The following is a 14,322-nucleotide window of genomic DNA, read 5'->3' on the forward strand; positions in this document are numbered from 1 at the left end:
CCCAATGGCTGAAAGAGAGAGAGGACGCATGAAAAAGAGAGAGAAACAGAGATGCGGATGGAAGCAGAAAGGAACAGGCGAAGAGAGATTCACAACACTCTCGCGATTGATCTGGAAGCAGGTGCTGGACCTTCATCCACATCAGACTGATATCAGTAGAAATGGACGTGCGGTAGGACTCAATGAGCTCCAGCATCTGACCGAAAGAACTTCTGATTCACGCGAATCTAGTCTCGAGGTCATTGATCATCAGTTCATTTCATTCGTTTCGCGGGATCTTCACCGAATTGTTCGCCTTTAAATCAGTCCGCAGTTTGAGGCTGCACCGCTTGAACGAAGGCTGATCATGAATATAAAACACATCAGATTCGTCATATAATGGGGATCGAGGACGCGAGCATGAGGAACGGACGGGCTCTGTCCGATCAGTGGGCCGACAGCGTGGTTGTCCGGCCCCGGACGACAGAACAGCACATCACGGTGAATAAGAGACTTGTGCTTGGGTTCGCCATCTCCATCCTCACCCTCATCGTAGTCACGGCCATCGCTATAACGCTCAGCCTGAGCTTCGAGAGATGCGCCGCGGAGAGCAGCGGGGTTCTGGCAGCGAACGGCTCCAGTAACAGTAAGTGGAAACAGTCCCGGGACGGGAACATCAGTCACAGAGACTCAGAGGACGGCCAGCAGCCCTGGAGACATCTGCGCTTACCGGCCAACCTGCGCCCGCGCCACTACGACCTCCGCCTGTCCGTGTACATGGAGAACTTCACCTTCTCCGGCGAGGTGAACATTGAGTTTGAATGCGTCCACTCCACGAAGTTGATCGTGCTGCACACGGACCGGCTGCAGGTGGAGAAGGTGCTGGTGTACTCGGACAGTAAGAAAGCGGGCGCCATGAGGATCCAGCGCCGCTTCCACTACCAGCCCAAGCAGGTGTATGTGACATCGCTGCACAGAGAGATGAAGCCCCTTAGAATTTACAAGATCAACATCACTTTTCACGCGCACATTGAGCACGAGCTCCTGGGCTTCTTCCGCAGCTCGTACGTGCTGAATGGAGAAAGAAGGTAAAGGCGCTTCAGTGTCCGAATCAAACTCTCCAGATGTTATTATAATGTTCTGCTTTTACCATGGGAAATGTTGATGCTGCGTGACGTCTAAATGTGCAATTAAGCACTTTTTAAAATAATTAATTATCCCACAGAAATGCACAATGGTAACCAAACTGTAAAACTTTAATACATGAATATGGGATCTCATTCAAACAATGTAGAAGTTATAAGAATTCTACTGTCACCACAATAGAGTTACCACAATCTACCTTAGTAAGTGTATTAACTTTGGTATTATACTAAAAACTATGGTTTTAATATGAATATTTTGAAGATAGAATGAGAATAAGCACAGAATTCTATAATGTCCAAAGTGAATATGCATTCTTGTGAGATTCATGTGTCAGCGTATGTAAATCATGTTATGTTGATGCTGCCTGATATTGATAAGTAGATGTTTATCTGCATCTTAGCAAAATACCAACAAGCCTTGTTTTGTAATTATCTTAATTTATTCTTCTGATTAGTATTTATGATGGTTCACATCAAAATCTAATAGTTTCAGTAGTAATGTTCGCTACTTCAAAACCAAAATTGGTGTATATGGGATCTTCTTATATAAATGGAGGTTAATAGCAATAGAAGCCATTTTACTTTTGTTAAAAATCTGTTTGCCATGGTAAGTTTTGTGAGACAGGTTTAATTTACTGGTGTTCTCACAAATGTTTCCTAACAAGAGTCTCTGACGTCCAGATGTCAGTAAAGGGTCAAGTACCGTAGAGGTGATACGATTGGAGGTGATACAATTAAAAAAAAATTAAAAAAATGTGCGCTTTTCCAAATATTACAGCAAGTGTCAAAATAAACAAGATATAATCCATGGTTCTTCATTCATTATATTAACAGCTTTAAATCAAGGTTACGGTTCATCTATAACTCCTAGTTTAAAATTACTGTCTGCATGTAGTTCCTAAGTGTTTAGGAAAGTCAAAGTTCACACAGATCTGAATGAATTCTGGTCAAACCTCAGGGTACTGAAATCACAGCTGTGTCTAATTTAACATTATATTAACTATTTATGGCATTGTCACCATAATGCATCAATATAAGATATTATACAGTTAGATTAAGGAGTTCAGTTCAAATGGGCTAATGTTTAAACTAAGATAATTCATTTTGATGTTTGAAAACCATCAGATCACCCAATATCATGTTATTCAGCTCTTTAAGACGAGCCTTTGATTTTCAGAAGCGCATATGTGCATTGAATACTGTGTCTTACACCTGTTTACAGCCTCATTTTCAAAGTGATTCCAGTTAGACTGCACTGAATATCTGTTTCTTGTTTTTCTGGCTTCTGACTCTTTGTCCTCTGAGGGAAAATGGCTTATGTTTGAATCTTTGCCCCAGGTTTTCCTGCATTTGAGACATGTTTAAACCTTGTTTTACCCTGAAGGGATCACTTTCATGGAAACACTTCATAAACCTTTTATTCGTCCACCAGTTGCCTTTCTGTGTTTGCAATAACTGCTGGACCTTCTTTCTGTAGATAAAACAGCATGTAAAGGCCTCAGTGTAACGAATCTTTATCAAAACCATTTTTTGATAATGTTCCTAATGTAAGTTCCACTGAATAGCAGCTTTGAGATAAATCTAGCATGCTAATGTTCAGTCCTGCCTCAGCTCTGAGCTCCACAGGCTGTGAAGATCATTGAGTTTAGTGCAATCAGCGCCTGCTGGCTCTCATATATTTGTGAACACTGAACGGCAGGGATCTCGCAGAACTGAGAAAATACCCGTGTTTATGCAGTTAGATGTGGGCACATGACCCGTGTTGTTAGTTCACTTCAAACCGACATCTGGTTGTAGAAAACCAGCCTCCCCCGTCTGCAGTTGTGGGTGGCCAAAGCCATCATGAAGTTTGAGTTTGGCTTTGATATCCATTAATGCAGCTTTCTGGAATGCAGCTCACTGCTTTTCCTGCTATCTAACTTTACATATACTAGGACATTTGCATGGCTGCATGTTTATGGTCCAGACTCTGATATTCAGACTCAGATGTGATTTCAATGCGTTAAATGTGTCTAAATGTACATTAATAATGATTAACTTATAATACACCAATCCAACTACAAATAGGTCAGTTTGACAGCTTTTTATTATTTCCTTGTAATCTAAATTGGCTCAATATGTCAATATGTTGATTGTTGCGGCTTTGACAGGTATTATTTCTGTGTAGTAATTCTGGTATGATTTATGATACGTTGACATTTGATGCAATTTAGTTGCCATGGTTCAAAAAGCTGTATCGGTTTTATCTTCACATCAGGAAGCTCATTAGTGAGATAAAAATGCGCAGCGATGAGTTCAGGGATGGCAGTCAGAGCTAATTTTAATTCAGGAAAGTCATGTGACAACCAATTAAATGAAGTTGAGGTGAAACGAATTTTCACTGCAGACTCCTAGGCTACATAAATTGCATATAATGTTCCAGACATTATTTTTTTCATCTCACCTCTCATGTTCTTATTCCTGGTGTTATTCTGCAGGTTTCTCGCAGTGACGCAGTTCTCACCAACTCACGCTAGAAAGGCCTTCCCGTGTTTCGACGAGCCCATCTATAAAGCCACATTCAGTGTGAGTCTGAAACACGAGAGCTCGTATCAGTCGCTGTCCAACATGCCAGTGGAGGCCTCAACATCTGAGGAGGACGGATGGGTGACCAACCATTTCTCCAGGACGCCCCGCATGTCCACCTACTATCTTGCATGGGCCGTGTGCAACTTCACCTACAGAGAAGCAGTTACAGACAATGGAGTTGTGGTGAGTCACATCGTAAGCCCACAAAACTCAAAGTTAGACACATCAAACAGAGATTTTATTATTCCAGAACTTTTTATTCAGCATTTTTAAAAAGCTTTTTAAGACATCATAGATGCTTTTAAAGAAGGTATTCTGCCTTTAAGATACATCATTTTCCAAATTCCAAAGCAGCATCTGTATGTTACAGAGTGAAGACAATACCAGAATGCATTGAGTAGAGTTTAGTAATAAAGTCAATCCAAAATAGCCAATAAGCTGAGAGAAATCAGTATATACAAAGTATGGGGTCAGTATGTTTTTATTTTTTATTTTTGTAAAGAAATCAAAACTTATATTTAATAATTCTAAAGACATTTATTATGTTACATAAGTTTAGTAATTCAAATAAATGCTGTTCATTTGAACTTTCTGTTCATCAAAGAATCTTTTTAAAAAAAAGTATGGTTTCCACAAAAACATTAAGAAGAGCAATTGTTTTCGACATTAATAATAAAACATGTTTCTTGAGAAGCATTTCAGCATATTAGAATTTTTTTGATTACCCAGTATTTGTGTGTTCTATGTATTTTATGTTTATTAGTGTATTGAATAGCTAGCAACATGCTTACATTAAAAGTCTATTGCAGAGTTTAGCTCTAATCCTAATCAAACATTTCTCCACGAGCTACTCAAGGTCTTCAGGTTTACTAGAAGGTTTCTGGCTGGTGACTTTGATCAGGGTTGGAGCTAAACTCTGCAGGAAAGTGGACCTCGAGGCACGTATAGTTAAGAACCCCTGGTCTTTTGACATCAGTTGTGAGATGAGTCTCATGTGTAAAGAGCTGTTGTTTACCTACTGTAGTTGAGTTTCCATCTCCTATGAGTTTCCATCTTAGCAAGTTCTGGAACAGAGTTTTAATCTTGATCACAGTGGATATCTTTATATGAAGGTTACTGTAAATTTATCTAGTCGATATATAATGGTTACACAGTGGATATACTGGAAATGGATCAGATTGTCTCCACTAACATTAGTCCAGTGTCTACAAAGCCATATAATTGCTTTTAAAAGGATAATAGTCTTGTCTGCAGCTGGTGTCCACTTTTGCTTATGTCCAGGATTTTGTTCATGACAAACTCTTCCAGGCTTTGTCATGTATGAACATGTTTTATGTGAAGTTTTGCCATTAAGATAATGTTCGCTGTATCACTTTCGTCACATGCACTTAAATGTTATTTTATTGGCACAGAGTTCTCACAGTCTAAGCAGCATCAATCTTTCTGCCAACAGAGAGACATGGTTTATGGGCCTTGTTACTAATATCACGTTCAGTCAAAGCCCTGTTGTCATATTAGACACTTCCTGACGGCTTCCGCAGTGGTTCCTGCTGTGTGCCCTTGGCCGGCCTACTCCTCATATTAGTGTAATTAATCTGATCTGCTTCAGCATGACTGCACTATTGTTTATATCACTGCTGACTCTAGTGTGTGCTTTTATTTGGGGCACTTATACCCACATTGCGGCTTGTAGTGGTTAGCCGTGCGCTAGTATCCCCCATCAATCACATAAAAGTGGCAGGGTAGCCCCCTTGCACCATTCATCATAAAGATTTGGCTGTGCAGAGTGCAGCAGTTGGTGGGGCATAATATATTTTACAGTTTTTAAGACTATAGATGAGGGGTCTCATGTCCAAATTACCTGATCCAGGTGGTGTTCTCCATTGGTGGGCAGTTTCACTTTGAGTTTCTATAACAGTAAATTTTAACTATATACATTTATTGCCGTAGTTAAACAGTTATTGATGCATTCGACTCATCTTTTCCTCAAATATAGCATAATGCTCTGCATGTTTAGTGGAGTAATGATGCCTGAGATTGTGTTTCTAGACAACTGCAAGCTTGTTTGTTGTCGTCATATAACCTAGAGCTGTGTTTTAAAATTGTACTTTAGGATTTAATGAGCCATGATGCATATATATATATATATATATATATATATATATATATATATATATATATATATATATATATATATATATATATATATTAGGCAACTGTTTACCAATACATTACAGTAAAATAAGTACATTCTAAACATGAAAGGCCAAACAAAATTGAAAAATTGTTACTGAGATGGGTTTAAGGACATTAGAAGTGGCATCTGGAATGTTTTCAATGGCTGTTATCTCTATATTAATAACAAAATGAAATACTTTTTAAAATACAATTCACTATACATGTACATAATTGAGCTGGATTGTGTATGTTTTCTGAAGTAAAAAGGTTTGTTTGTTGTCATAATCTTTCATCCTGTAATAATGCTGCCTGGTTCTGAAATTGCTTTTCCTGTAATGTAAACAAATTTGCATGGGTAAAGAAAAATCCTAAGGTGATCCAATCCATTTTTTCCATTAATTCCTGGTGGATAGAACCACATTTAGTTTGCATTGTTTATTGTTTCTGTTTGCTTACTGATTCTTCTTTTATCTTTTAAGTTTATTAATTAGTTTTTGCTTATATTGTAATTGTTTGAATGTGGGTTTTGTTTGTTTAATGGTTGCATTTGGAGTTTTGTTCTGTTTTGTTCTGTTGTATATGTATGTTCTATAATGTTCTGTGTTTTTTTTGTTTTTTGGCTCTGCTTGAATTTTTGGTATGTTATTTTGTCCTCTTGAGATGTTGGTTCTCCTTAGATCTTGGTTCTGTTTGTTTAACGGTTTTGTTTTTATTCTTTTAGTTTAAAGGTTTTTGTTTGTTTGCTTATGGCTCTGCTTGGGTGCTCTGTTTATTTACTGATTTAGTTTAGTCCAGTATTTGTTTGTTTAATGGTTTTGTTTTTATTTTTGTTTTTGTTAGAGAATTCTTTCTTTTCTCTCTCTCTCTCTCTCTCTCTCTCTCTCTCTCTCTCTCTCTCTTTTCACTTGGGATATTGTTTATTGGGGTTATTCTGTATGTTAAATGATTTAATTAGTTTCCTTAGTGTAAAGGTTATCTTTGATATTTCTGTATGCTTGGGTGTTTGGTATATTTGTTTATTTATACTGTTTGTTAATTAGTTCTGTTTGTTTATTGGTTCTGTTTGGGTGTTGAACAGCTCATTCAGTTTGATGGGAATTTAAGTGGTTCAGCTCATTATTTAGAGGTGCTTTGTTTGGCTACAGTCTTAATCCCTCACAAATTCTACGCCATTAACATGAACATAACTGCTAATTGTTTTGTTTGTTCTGCTATAAAATCAGATTGTAACTTGAATGCTCCATTAAGACTACTATAACAATTTTGAATTAATTCAATTTAACTGTTATGTTCCATACCTCACTTTATGTTCAGTTATGACCAAATCATTTCAGATACAACCCTTGTATGTTCTGCAATCTCTTGTAATGATGTCTAACCAAGAGAAAAATGTATTTCCTGAACCAGACAGTAAATGATTGTGCCATCTGTGGCCCGCTCTCCAAAATGATTTGAAGTCTGAGCTTAGATCATTTGTTTCATCACATGGATCGTTTCTCTTTACCAGCCTACAGGGTTTGGTAAACCTGCTGTTGAGTGTGAATAATGCTGAGTCTGCCTCATCACACATATTTGTTTTGGTGAACGTGACCTCTGTTTCACCTTTATTGACCACTGGACTCCCTCTAGCGTGTCACATATTAAAATTTGACCCTCAGGCCCTTCGGAGTCATGATTTCTGACACAAACACACACACACACACACACACACACACACACACACACACTGAACAGAGTTCCTCTTTTTGACCAAGAGTAAATTTTACTTAGTACCTTATATTATTTAAAGTGCTAAAATAAGAGAAAGTAATTAATTAAATAATTAATTTAAAAGAGCATATTTAATTCATAACACTGTAGCAGCCATTATTAAATCCACTGGTTTATTGTTAGTCAGTTTTATTTATCTTTTCATTAAAATGTTCTTGTAATTTCTAATCAAAATTCAACACCACTATACTAAATTTGCTCTTTACATATTGATGAAATTATTCAGCCTGATCAAAAAGTATGTTTAGTGCATTTAATGCACTAATGCATTTAAAAGTGTGATTTTATCTTTAGGAAACTAATGACTTGAAATGTCTATGTAGGGTTCTTATTGAAAATACCAGCATTAATGTCAACCTTGATCCCGGCTGATTAAATTCAATTCAATTTATGCATGTTTGGTTCTGTTTAAGCTGTTAAACTAACCTAACTGGTCTACACAACACAAGCTGGTGACTAGCTAGACTAGCTCGACTAGCTAGGAAACAAATTATGTAAAACTAGAAGAACAATTTCACATACTGTAATGTATAATTTTTATAGCACAGTTTACTCTGGATATTTAGAGAAATGTAAAATGCCTGAAGTATCCATCACATACAGACATATATAGAATAATAACTCAACAGGTTGTTAATATCAAGTGCAGAATGTGTTGACTAAAGCTTCATCTTTTCATCAGAAAGAGCTTGTTAGCAGATCAATGTTGAGCAGCCGCTCGTGAAGATACTCTCTATTAAAGTTCAATTAACCCCATTTAAGTCTATGTCAAGCTGCCTACAACAAAACAAAACAAATGAAGCAGTCAACGCTGGAGAACATTGAACAATCTTCACACCGGCTGATTAACGAAGAATCTCTTGATTGTCAACTCCAGTGCTTTGTCTAATTACAGGTTGTTTTAAAATCACATTGATTTGATTGAGCTTTGAATCATTTCCACAGCCCTAAGTGCCACCCATTCATCTTTATATCAGACATAGAGCTGATCGATACGACAGCAACATGTGAGATAAACAACACATAATTCAATGTGCATTGCTGCCAGGCTCTGAAACAAAGCCTTTCCTGCTGCTTGTTTTGCACTGTAACTCTGTTAGTGTAGGAGGACATTCATTCTGACTAGATGGATGCCCGTTCAGAAAGTCGTGCCATGAATCAGCCGTCGGCTAAAAGAGTCCGAGATCATTTTTACTGTGAGAATACATTTCCCACAGAGCCACACCTCACACACTTTCTCTTTCACACTTGTTCTCTCTTTCTCCTTCTCACACACAGAATAAAAAACCTTGCAATAATGCAAATATTTTGTCTTTGCTTTTTCATTAAAATCTAATTTATTTCCAAAGACAAATGTCGAAAGTGCTGTTTTATTAAACAGCTGGTTTACAGTTGATGGAAATAATACTTTTTTTAACATTTGGAGGAGGTTTTCAGCAGCTACAGTCCAATAACATTATGGTTTATTAAAGTGCAGTCAGTTCATTTAAAATGCTATAACTCCAGTAAAAACAGCTGCCTGTTCTTTCAGTAGCCTTGGTTCTGGAAGTATATGTTTTTTTCACCAGTCTATAAGGATTTTAAATGCGTTGTTCAATAAAAGATTAAGCCATGTATCAATCCAACCAGCAATGAGGTGAATCAAAATATTACAAACTTTGATTTCAACAAAACAGACATTAAAACTGTCTTTATGAGTGAGTGAACTATTAATCCCATTGAATTTTTTTTTTCAAATCAAAACAATGGTACAAAATGTTTATTATAAATATGAAAACAATGTGTCACACTTGATTTTAAGTTTTCACTATTACCTAACTATTAACTACAAATTTTGTCTCAATAAATTCATAATTTGCTGCTTATTAATAGTAAAGTAATTGTTAAGTTTAGATATGGGGTAGAATTAAGTCATCTAAAATATGGTCATGCAGAATGTGGTATTAATATGTGCTTAATAGTACTAATAGTCTATAACAGCCAATATGCTAATAATTTTCCATGCAAAAGTGACATCTCTGATTGTTGGATATCTCTTCAGGGTATTATGGGTAGTGTAGTTTTTCATTGGACATTCTGTAATTAGAGCCCCTAAAAACTGAAGCTCATCTTCCTGTAGTCTGTGAAGACAATGAAATGATTGTTTTTTTTTTTTTGGAGTAGGTGACAGTAATATTTCTTAATGCCTCGCACAGTGGATGAGGGGTGGAGAAAAGTACACTTGAAAGAAAATGCAAAATTCACAAACCAGATGAAGGCATTTGGCAGATATATTCACCACGGATTTCTCTTGGAACTTAATATTTCAAGTCCATAACTGTTGTCCTTGAGGGAATTCAGGTTAGGGATAAACCCAGAGCCGTAGAGTTCCAAGAGTTCATTCAGCTCATAACACAGTTTGACTTTTATTCTCTCTCTTCTTATGTTGCGTTGTTGTAGATTCGGCTGTACGCCAGACCTGACGCTATCCAGAGCGGATCGGGGGACTACGCTCTGCACATCACCAAGAGACTTCTGCAGTTTTACCAGGATTACTTCAAAGTCAAATATTCCCTCCCTAAATTAGGTGAGATGGGCGGTAAAATGTCTCTGCTTTGTCTGGCTTCAGTGAAGCTTTTGAAACGGGCAATAACTGTTCTTCTCAAGGGAAACAGAGTGATTTTTCATTGTTCCATTTTTACTGGCAGTCGGATCTGTGTGACTTTCTGTTTCGTGCTCGTGTAGACGTGAAGGAGTGTCAATAGCAACTCAGTCTTGGGTTTATTGATCCTAAAAGCATTTTAGGCCGTTTGTGGTTGTGCTTTGTCTAGGGAAATAGAGCACACACCATGTGTGTGGTGTTAAAGTGTGCATTTGTCTCTGTATTGATGTGTTCTACTGTATGTTGTTTGAAGTGTGAGTGTGCTTGTGCCGGACTGGCTCACATCAGACTCTCTCTGTGCCAGTGTTTCACTCCATTGGGTTCCTGTCAGTTCTCTGTATTCATTTGAATATAGCCATCAATCTCTCTGGGCTTCTGTCTGTCTGTCACATATTTTCCAAAATAAATGTTTGTTTGTGCATTTGCATGTAATTGTGTATTTGAGTGGGCATGTAATATTTAATTACTCTCTTAAATGCTCTCTAGGAAGCATTTGCTCTGTTTGCTAATTGGGTTAAGACCGACCCACAACATTGGAATAATCTACTTTCTGAATTACTTTCATTCTTATTTTCACCTCTTGGTAAATCCATTTTAAGCCATTATCTGTGTTTCAGAACATGGCAGTCAATCTGCTAGTTTGCAGCAGCTAATGACCATCTAGCATGTTCCAAAACACAGCGGCCATCTTAAGATGGATTTTCCAACAGGGTTTCTTTTTTTCTTTTTTCTTAGGACTTTAAATCAAACTAAATCTGTAATTAAATCTCAAATATTTAGTGGTAGTGAGGAAAATGTAGCATTCTTAAAAAAAAAAAATAAATAAAAAAAAAAAAAAAAAAATATATATATATATATATATATATATATATATGTATAACTGTACTTGCAGATAATATATATTATGAAAGATGTAAGTATATATTTAAAAAAAATGCACTTTGTAATAATGTCAAATTAAAAGTGTTACTTTAAAGTACATTTAAAATTATTGTTTTAATAATTTTTCCCCCACGCTTTAAAGATGTATACTTATTTATATACACACTACATACTAAAGCACATGGAAGTACTTACATACTTTGAAAAACGCCAACGTGTTGGCCGGTGACAGCCTCTGACGTCACTACCAGCGCGACTATAAATACGCGCCTGTAGGACCCGTCACTTATCGTCTTCGTGAAGCTTGCGTCCGAAGCATGGCAGGGAGCTAGAGGACGCAGTGTCTCGTTCCCTCTCAGGGAACCATGGTTACATTCGTAACTTCGAACTGCGTCCTCTGAGGGGACACTATGGGGAACAGTATACCCATGCCGCCATGCTGAGGGGAGTGCAGACCAGAATCATGGCAAACACTAAGTACCAACTCTTCCACTTTACCGGGAGTCGGCCCTGGGACGGTTCGACGGCTGTCTATGACATTATCCCTTATGGCCAAAGGCCTAAGCTACATACCCAACTTACCTGTAGGGCCCTGGCCCAGGGTAGAGCTGAAGGCTTGGAATCACAAAAGATTCCTTTAAAGGGATACGGCTAAGAACCTAGCACTTTCTTCTACCAAGTCTTGTCTGTCACACAGGGGCTACTGCTAGCTTTCGCATAAACTTGCCAAAAGAGCTGTCCCAACAGTACTCTAGTAGCGGCGCCCTGTTCTAGATAGGTATCAGAGGATACCTGGGTGGAGTGGTGCCCAAGATAAATGGGGATTTAACCGACTCAAGAAAGGGCACGAAGCAGCCGGGCGAAGCCCTTACCATATAGGATTTTAGAAAGAACGCAGAGTACTAGCGTGCAAACTTACCACAGTGTGGATTTCAGAAAGTGTGCAAAGACTTCACGTGCACACTTACCATAACATATATTTACAAATACTGTTCTAAGGATGGGCTCTCGTGGCACTCTGATAGAGCAGCTCGTAGATGGAATGGCCCGGGAGCAGAACAATTGGAGGAAGGAATGTACAGACGAAGCCTCGGCCACATCTGTACCATGGCGTCCAGCCCCAATGGAGCTGGCTGAGTCAGAGGAAGCCAGAGGGGATAGTGCGATGCTCTCTCGAGCCGCAAAACCGATCCACCAAAATCTGGCCAACCCCTCCTAACTCTGCTTCACCACCTTGGTGCGAAGGCGCCATTCCCCGAGCCTCAGCCCCTGCCTCAGCAGGATGTCTGCTCTCACAGTGCATCTCAAAACAGTATGTAGTACTGGAGCGCTCTAATGAAAAAACCGAGCATTCAGTCTCCTATGAGAGGAGGACTCCGAGCTCCGAGCAGCATGCTCATAGGCGACCCTTTTTCTTTAGAAAAAAGGGGGGACGCTGCTAAACTACCACGAGAATTGCCCACACCACCCCTCATGTTGAGGGAAGCGATGCTCAAGGTGTATAACAAATACACACTGGTTGAATGAAGCCCAAGGAACCCAGGGCTAATCATCTTAAAAAAGGGAACGAAGCGGAGCGTGTAACCCCTACCGTACAGGATTTTAGAAAGTGCGCAGAGTCTTGCGTGCACACTTACCACTTACATGGATTTCAGACAGTGCACAAAGTGTTCACGTGCACACTGACCACCATGTGGTTTTGAGAAAGTACACAGGCTTAGTGTGTGTACTGAAAGGTTACCTGACAACCACAGTATGTGGGAGCTCACCTTCAGAGAGGCCTGTGAAGCCTACTACCTGATAACCACAATATGTGGGAGTTCACCTACAGAGAGGCCTAGAGAGGCCTACTACAGTACCTGTTACCAGATAACCACCTTAAGTGGAAACTGAAAGTTATTGGAACTCAACTCCAGGGAGGCCTGGTGAGGCCTACTACCTGACAACCACAAACCATGGGAGCTCGCTTTTTAGTGGAAACGCACAGTATGTGGGAGCTAAACCTCCAGGGAGGCCTGGTGAGGCCTACTACCTGACAACCACAGTATGTGGGAGCTCGCCTTCAGAGAGGCCCCACAGTACGTCCACACAGCCCCTCATGTTGAGGGAAGCGATGCTTGAGGTGTATAACAAATACACACTGGTTGAATGAAGCCCATGGAACCCAGGGCTAATCATCTTAAGAAAGGGAACAAAGTGGAGCGCGTAACCCCTACCATACAGGATTTCAGAAAGTGCGCAAAATCTTGCGTGCACACGTACCACTTACGTGGATTTCAGAAAGTGCGCAGAGTCTAGCGTGCACACTTACCACTTACGTGGATTTCAGACAGTGCGCAAAGTGTTCACGTGCACACTGACCACCATTTTGAGAAAGTACACAGGCTTAGCGTGTGTACAGAAAGGTTCCTAAGCATCGCAGAGGCGCTGGATCGCACAGGAGAGGTGAGCTCCAATCCTCAAGCGAGGGGAGCATCACCTGAGGCAGTACATACAGAAGAATCCGTAACTACCACCTCCCCGGATGCGCCAAGGGACCAGACGGCCCCTCAGGGTGACCTGGCCGAACATCCATGAAATTCCCCGCAGTGCTGTGCAAGTTCTGACGATCAGCCAGGCTCCTCGGGAGGGGGTGTGGGATGGACAACCGCAGAGCGCTTGCCTCCCACATGCGGGTCCCACTCCGCGGTGGGTGTCGCGCCCCAGGGAGGCGGAACCCGCGCGGCCGCCTGCCGAAAGCCTGTGATCTTGGCCACCTAATACCAGAGCACTGTAAAGGAAACTCACAGAGTTTGTTAGTAGACGTATAACCACCAGCAACATAACACCCATAAGCAGATAAAGAAAGGGTTACTTACTCACCCACCCTCCTGTACTGGAGTCCCGCTTACGGGGCACCCCCTTCTGGTCCGGTCCGTCAGTAAGGTAGTTACTATGAACATAGAACCAACCAAAACATCATAGGTCCAGGATAGGAGTATGCTTCAGACACTGGTCACGACGAGGTGTTCCCCCATAGTGTCCCCTCAGAGGACGCAGTTCGAAGTTCCCTTGACAGGGAACTACTGTGTTTTTTTTACACACGAAACATGAACACATGTTATATTGCACACTATAAACACTTGTAGCTTAAAAAAACATGAAAAACAGGGCCTTTAA

At 39.7% G+C, this 14,322-nt stretch overlaps 1 protein-coding gene across 2 annotated transcripts in view; it reads left to right on the forward strand.

Annotated features, from left to right (window-relative positions):
- LOC132099046 (thyrotropin-releasing hormone-degrading ectoenzyme-like) overlaps positions 1 to 14,322 on the forward strand; it is a 127,529-nt gene continuing 113,207 nt past the window's right edge. Inside the window, exons 1-4 of one of the 2 annotated variants that reach the window (XM_059505438.1) lie at positions 362 to 495; positions 561 to 1,067; positions 3,602 to 3,875; positions 10,080 to 10,206. In XM_059505438.1, coding sequence (XP_059361421.1) covers positions 757 to 1,067; positions 3,602 to 3,875; positions 10,080 to 10,206 — 712 coding nt within the window. In that variant the 5' untranslated portion in view covers positions 362 to 495; positions 561 to 756. Of the gene's footprint in view, positions 1,068 to 3,601; positions 3,876 to 10,079; positions 10,207 to 14,322 lie in introns of both variants that reach the window. The other variant, XM_059505437.1, reaches the window with a different exon arrangement.

The sequence above is a fragment of the Carassius carassius genome, chromosome 22, assembly GCF_963082965.1.
Source record: "Carassius carassius chromosome 22, fCarCar2.1, whole genome shotgun sequence".
Taxonomy (NCBI): Eukaryota; Metazoa; Chordata; class Actinopteri; order Cypriniformes; family Cyprinidae; genus Carassius; species Carassius carassius.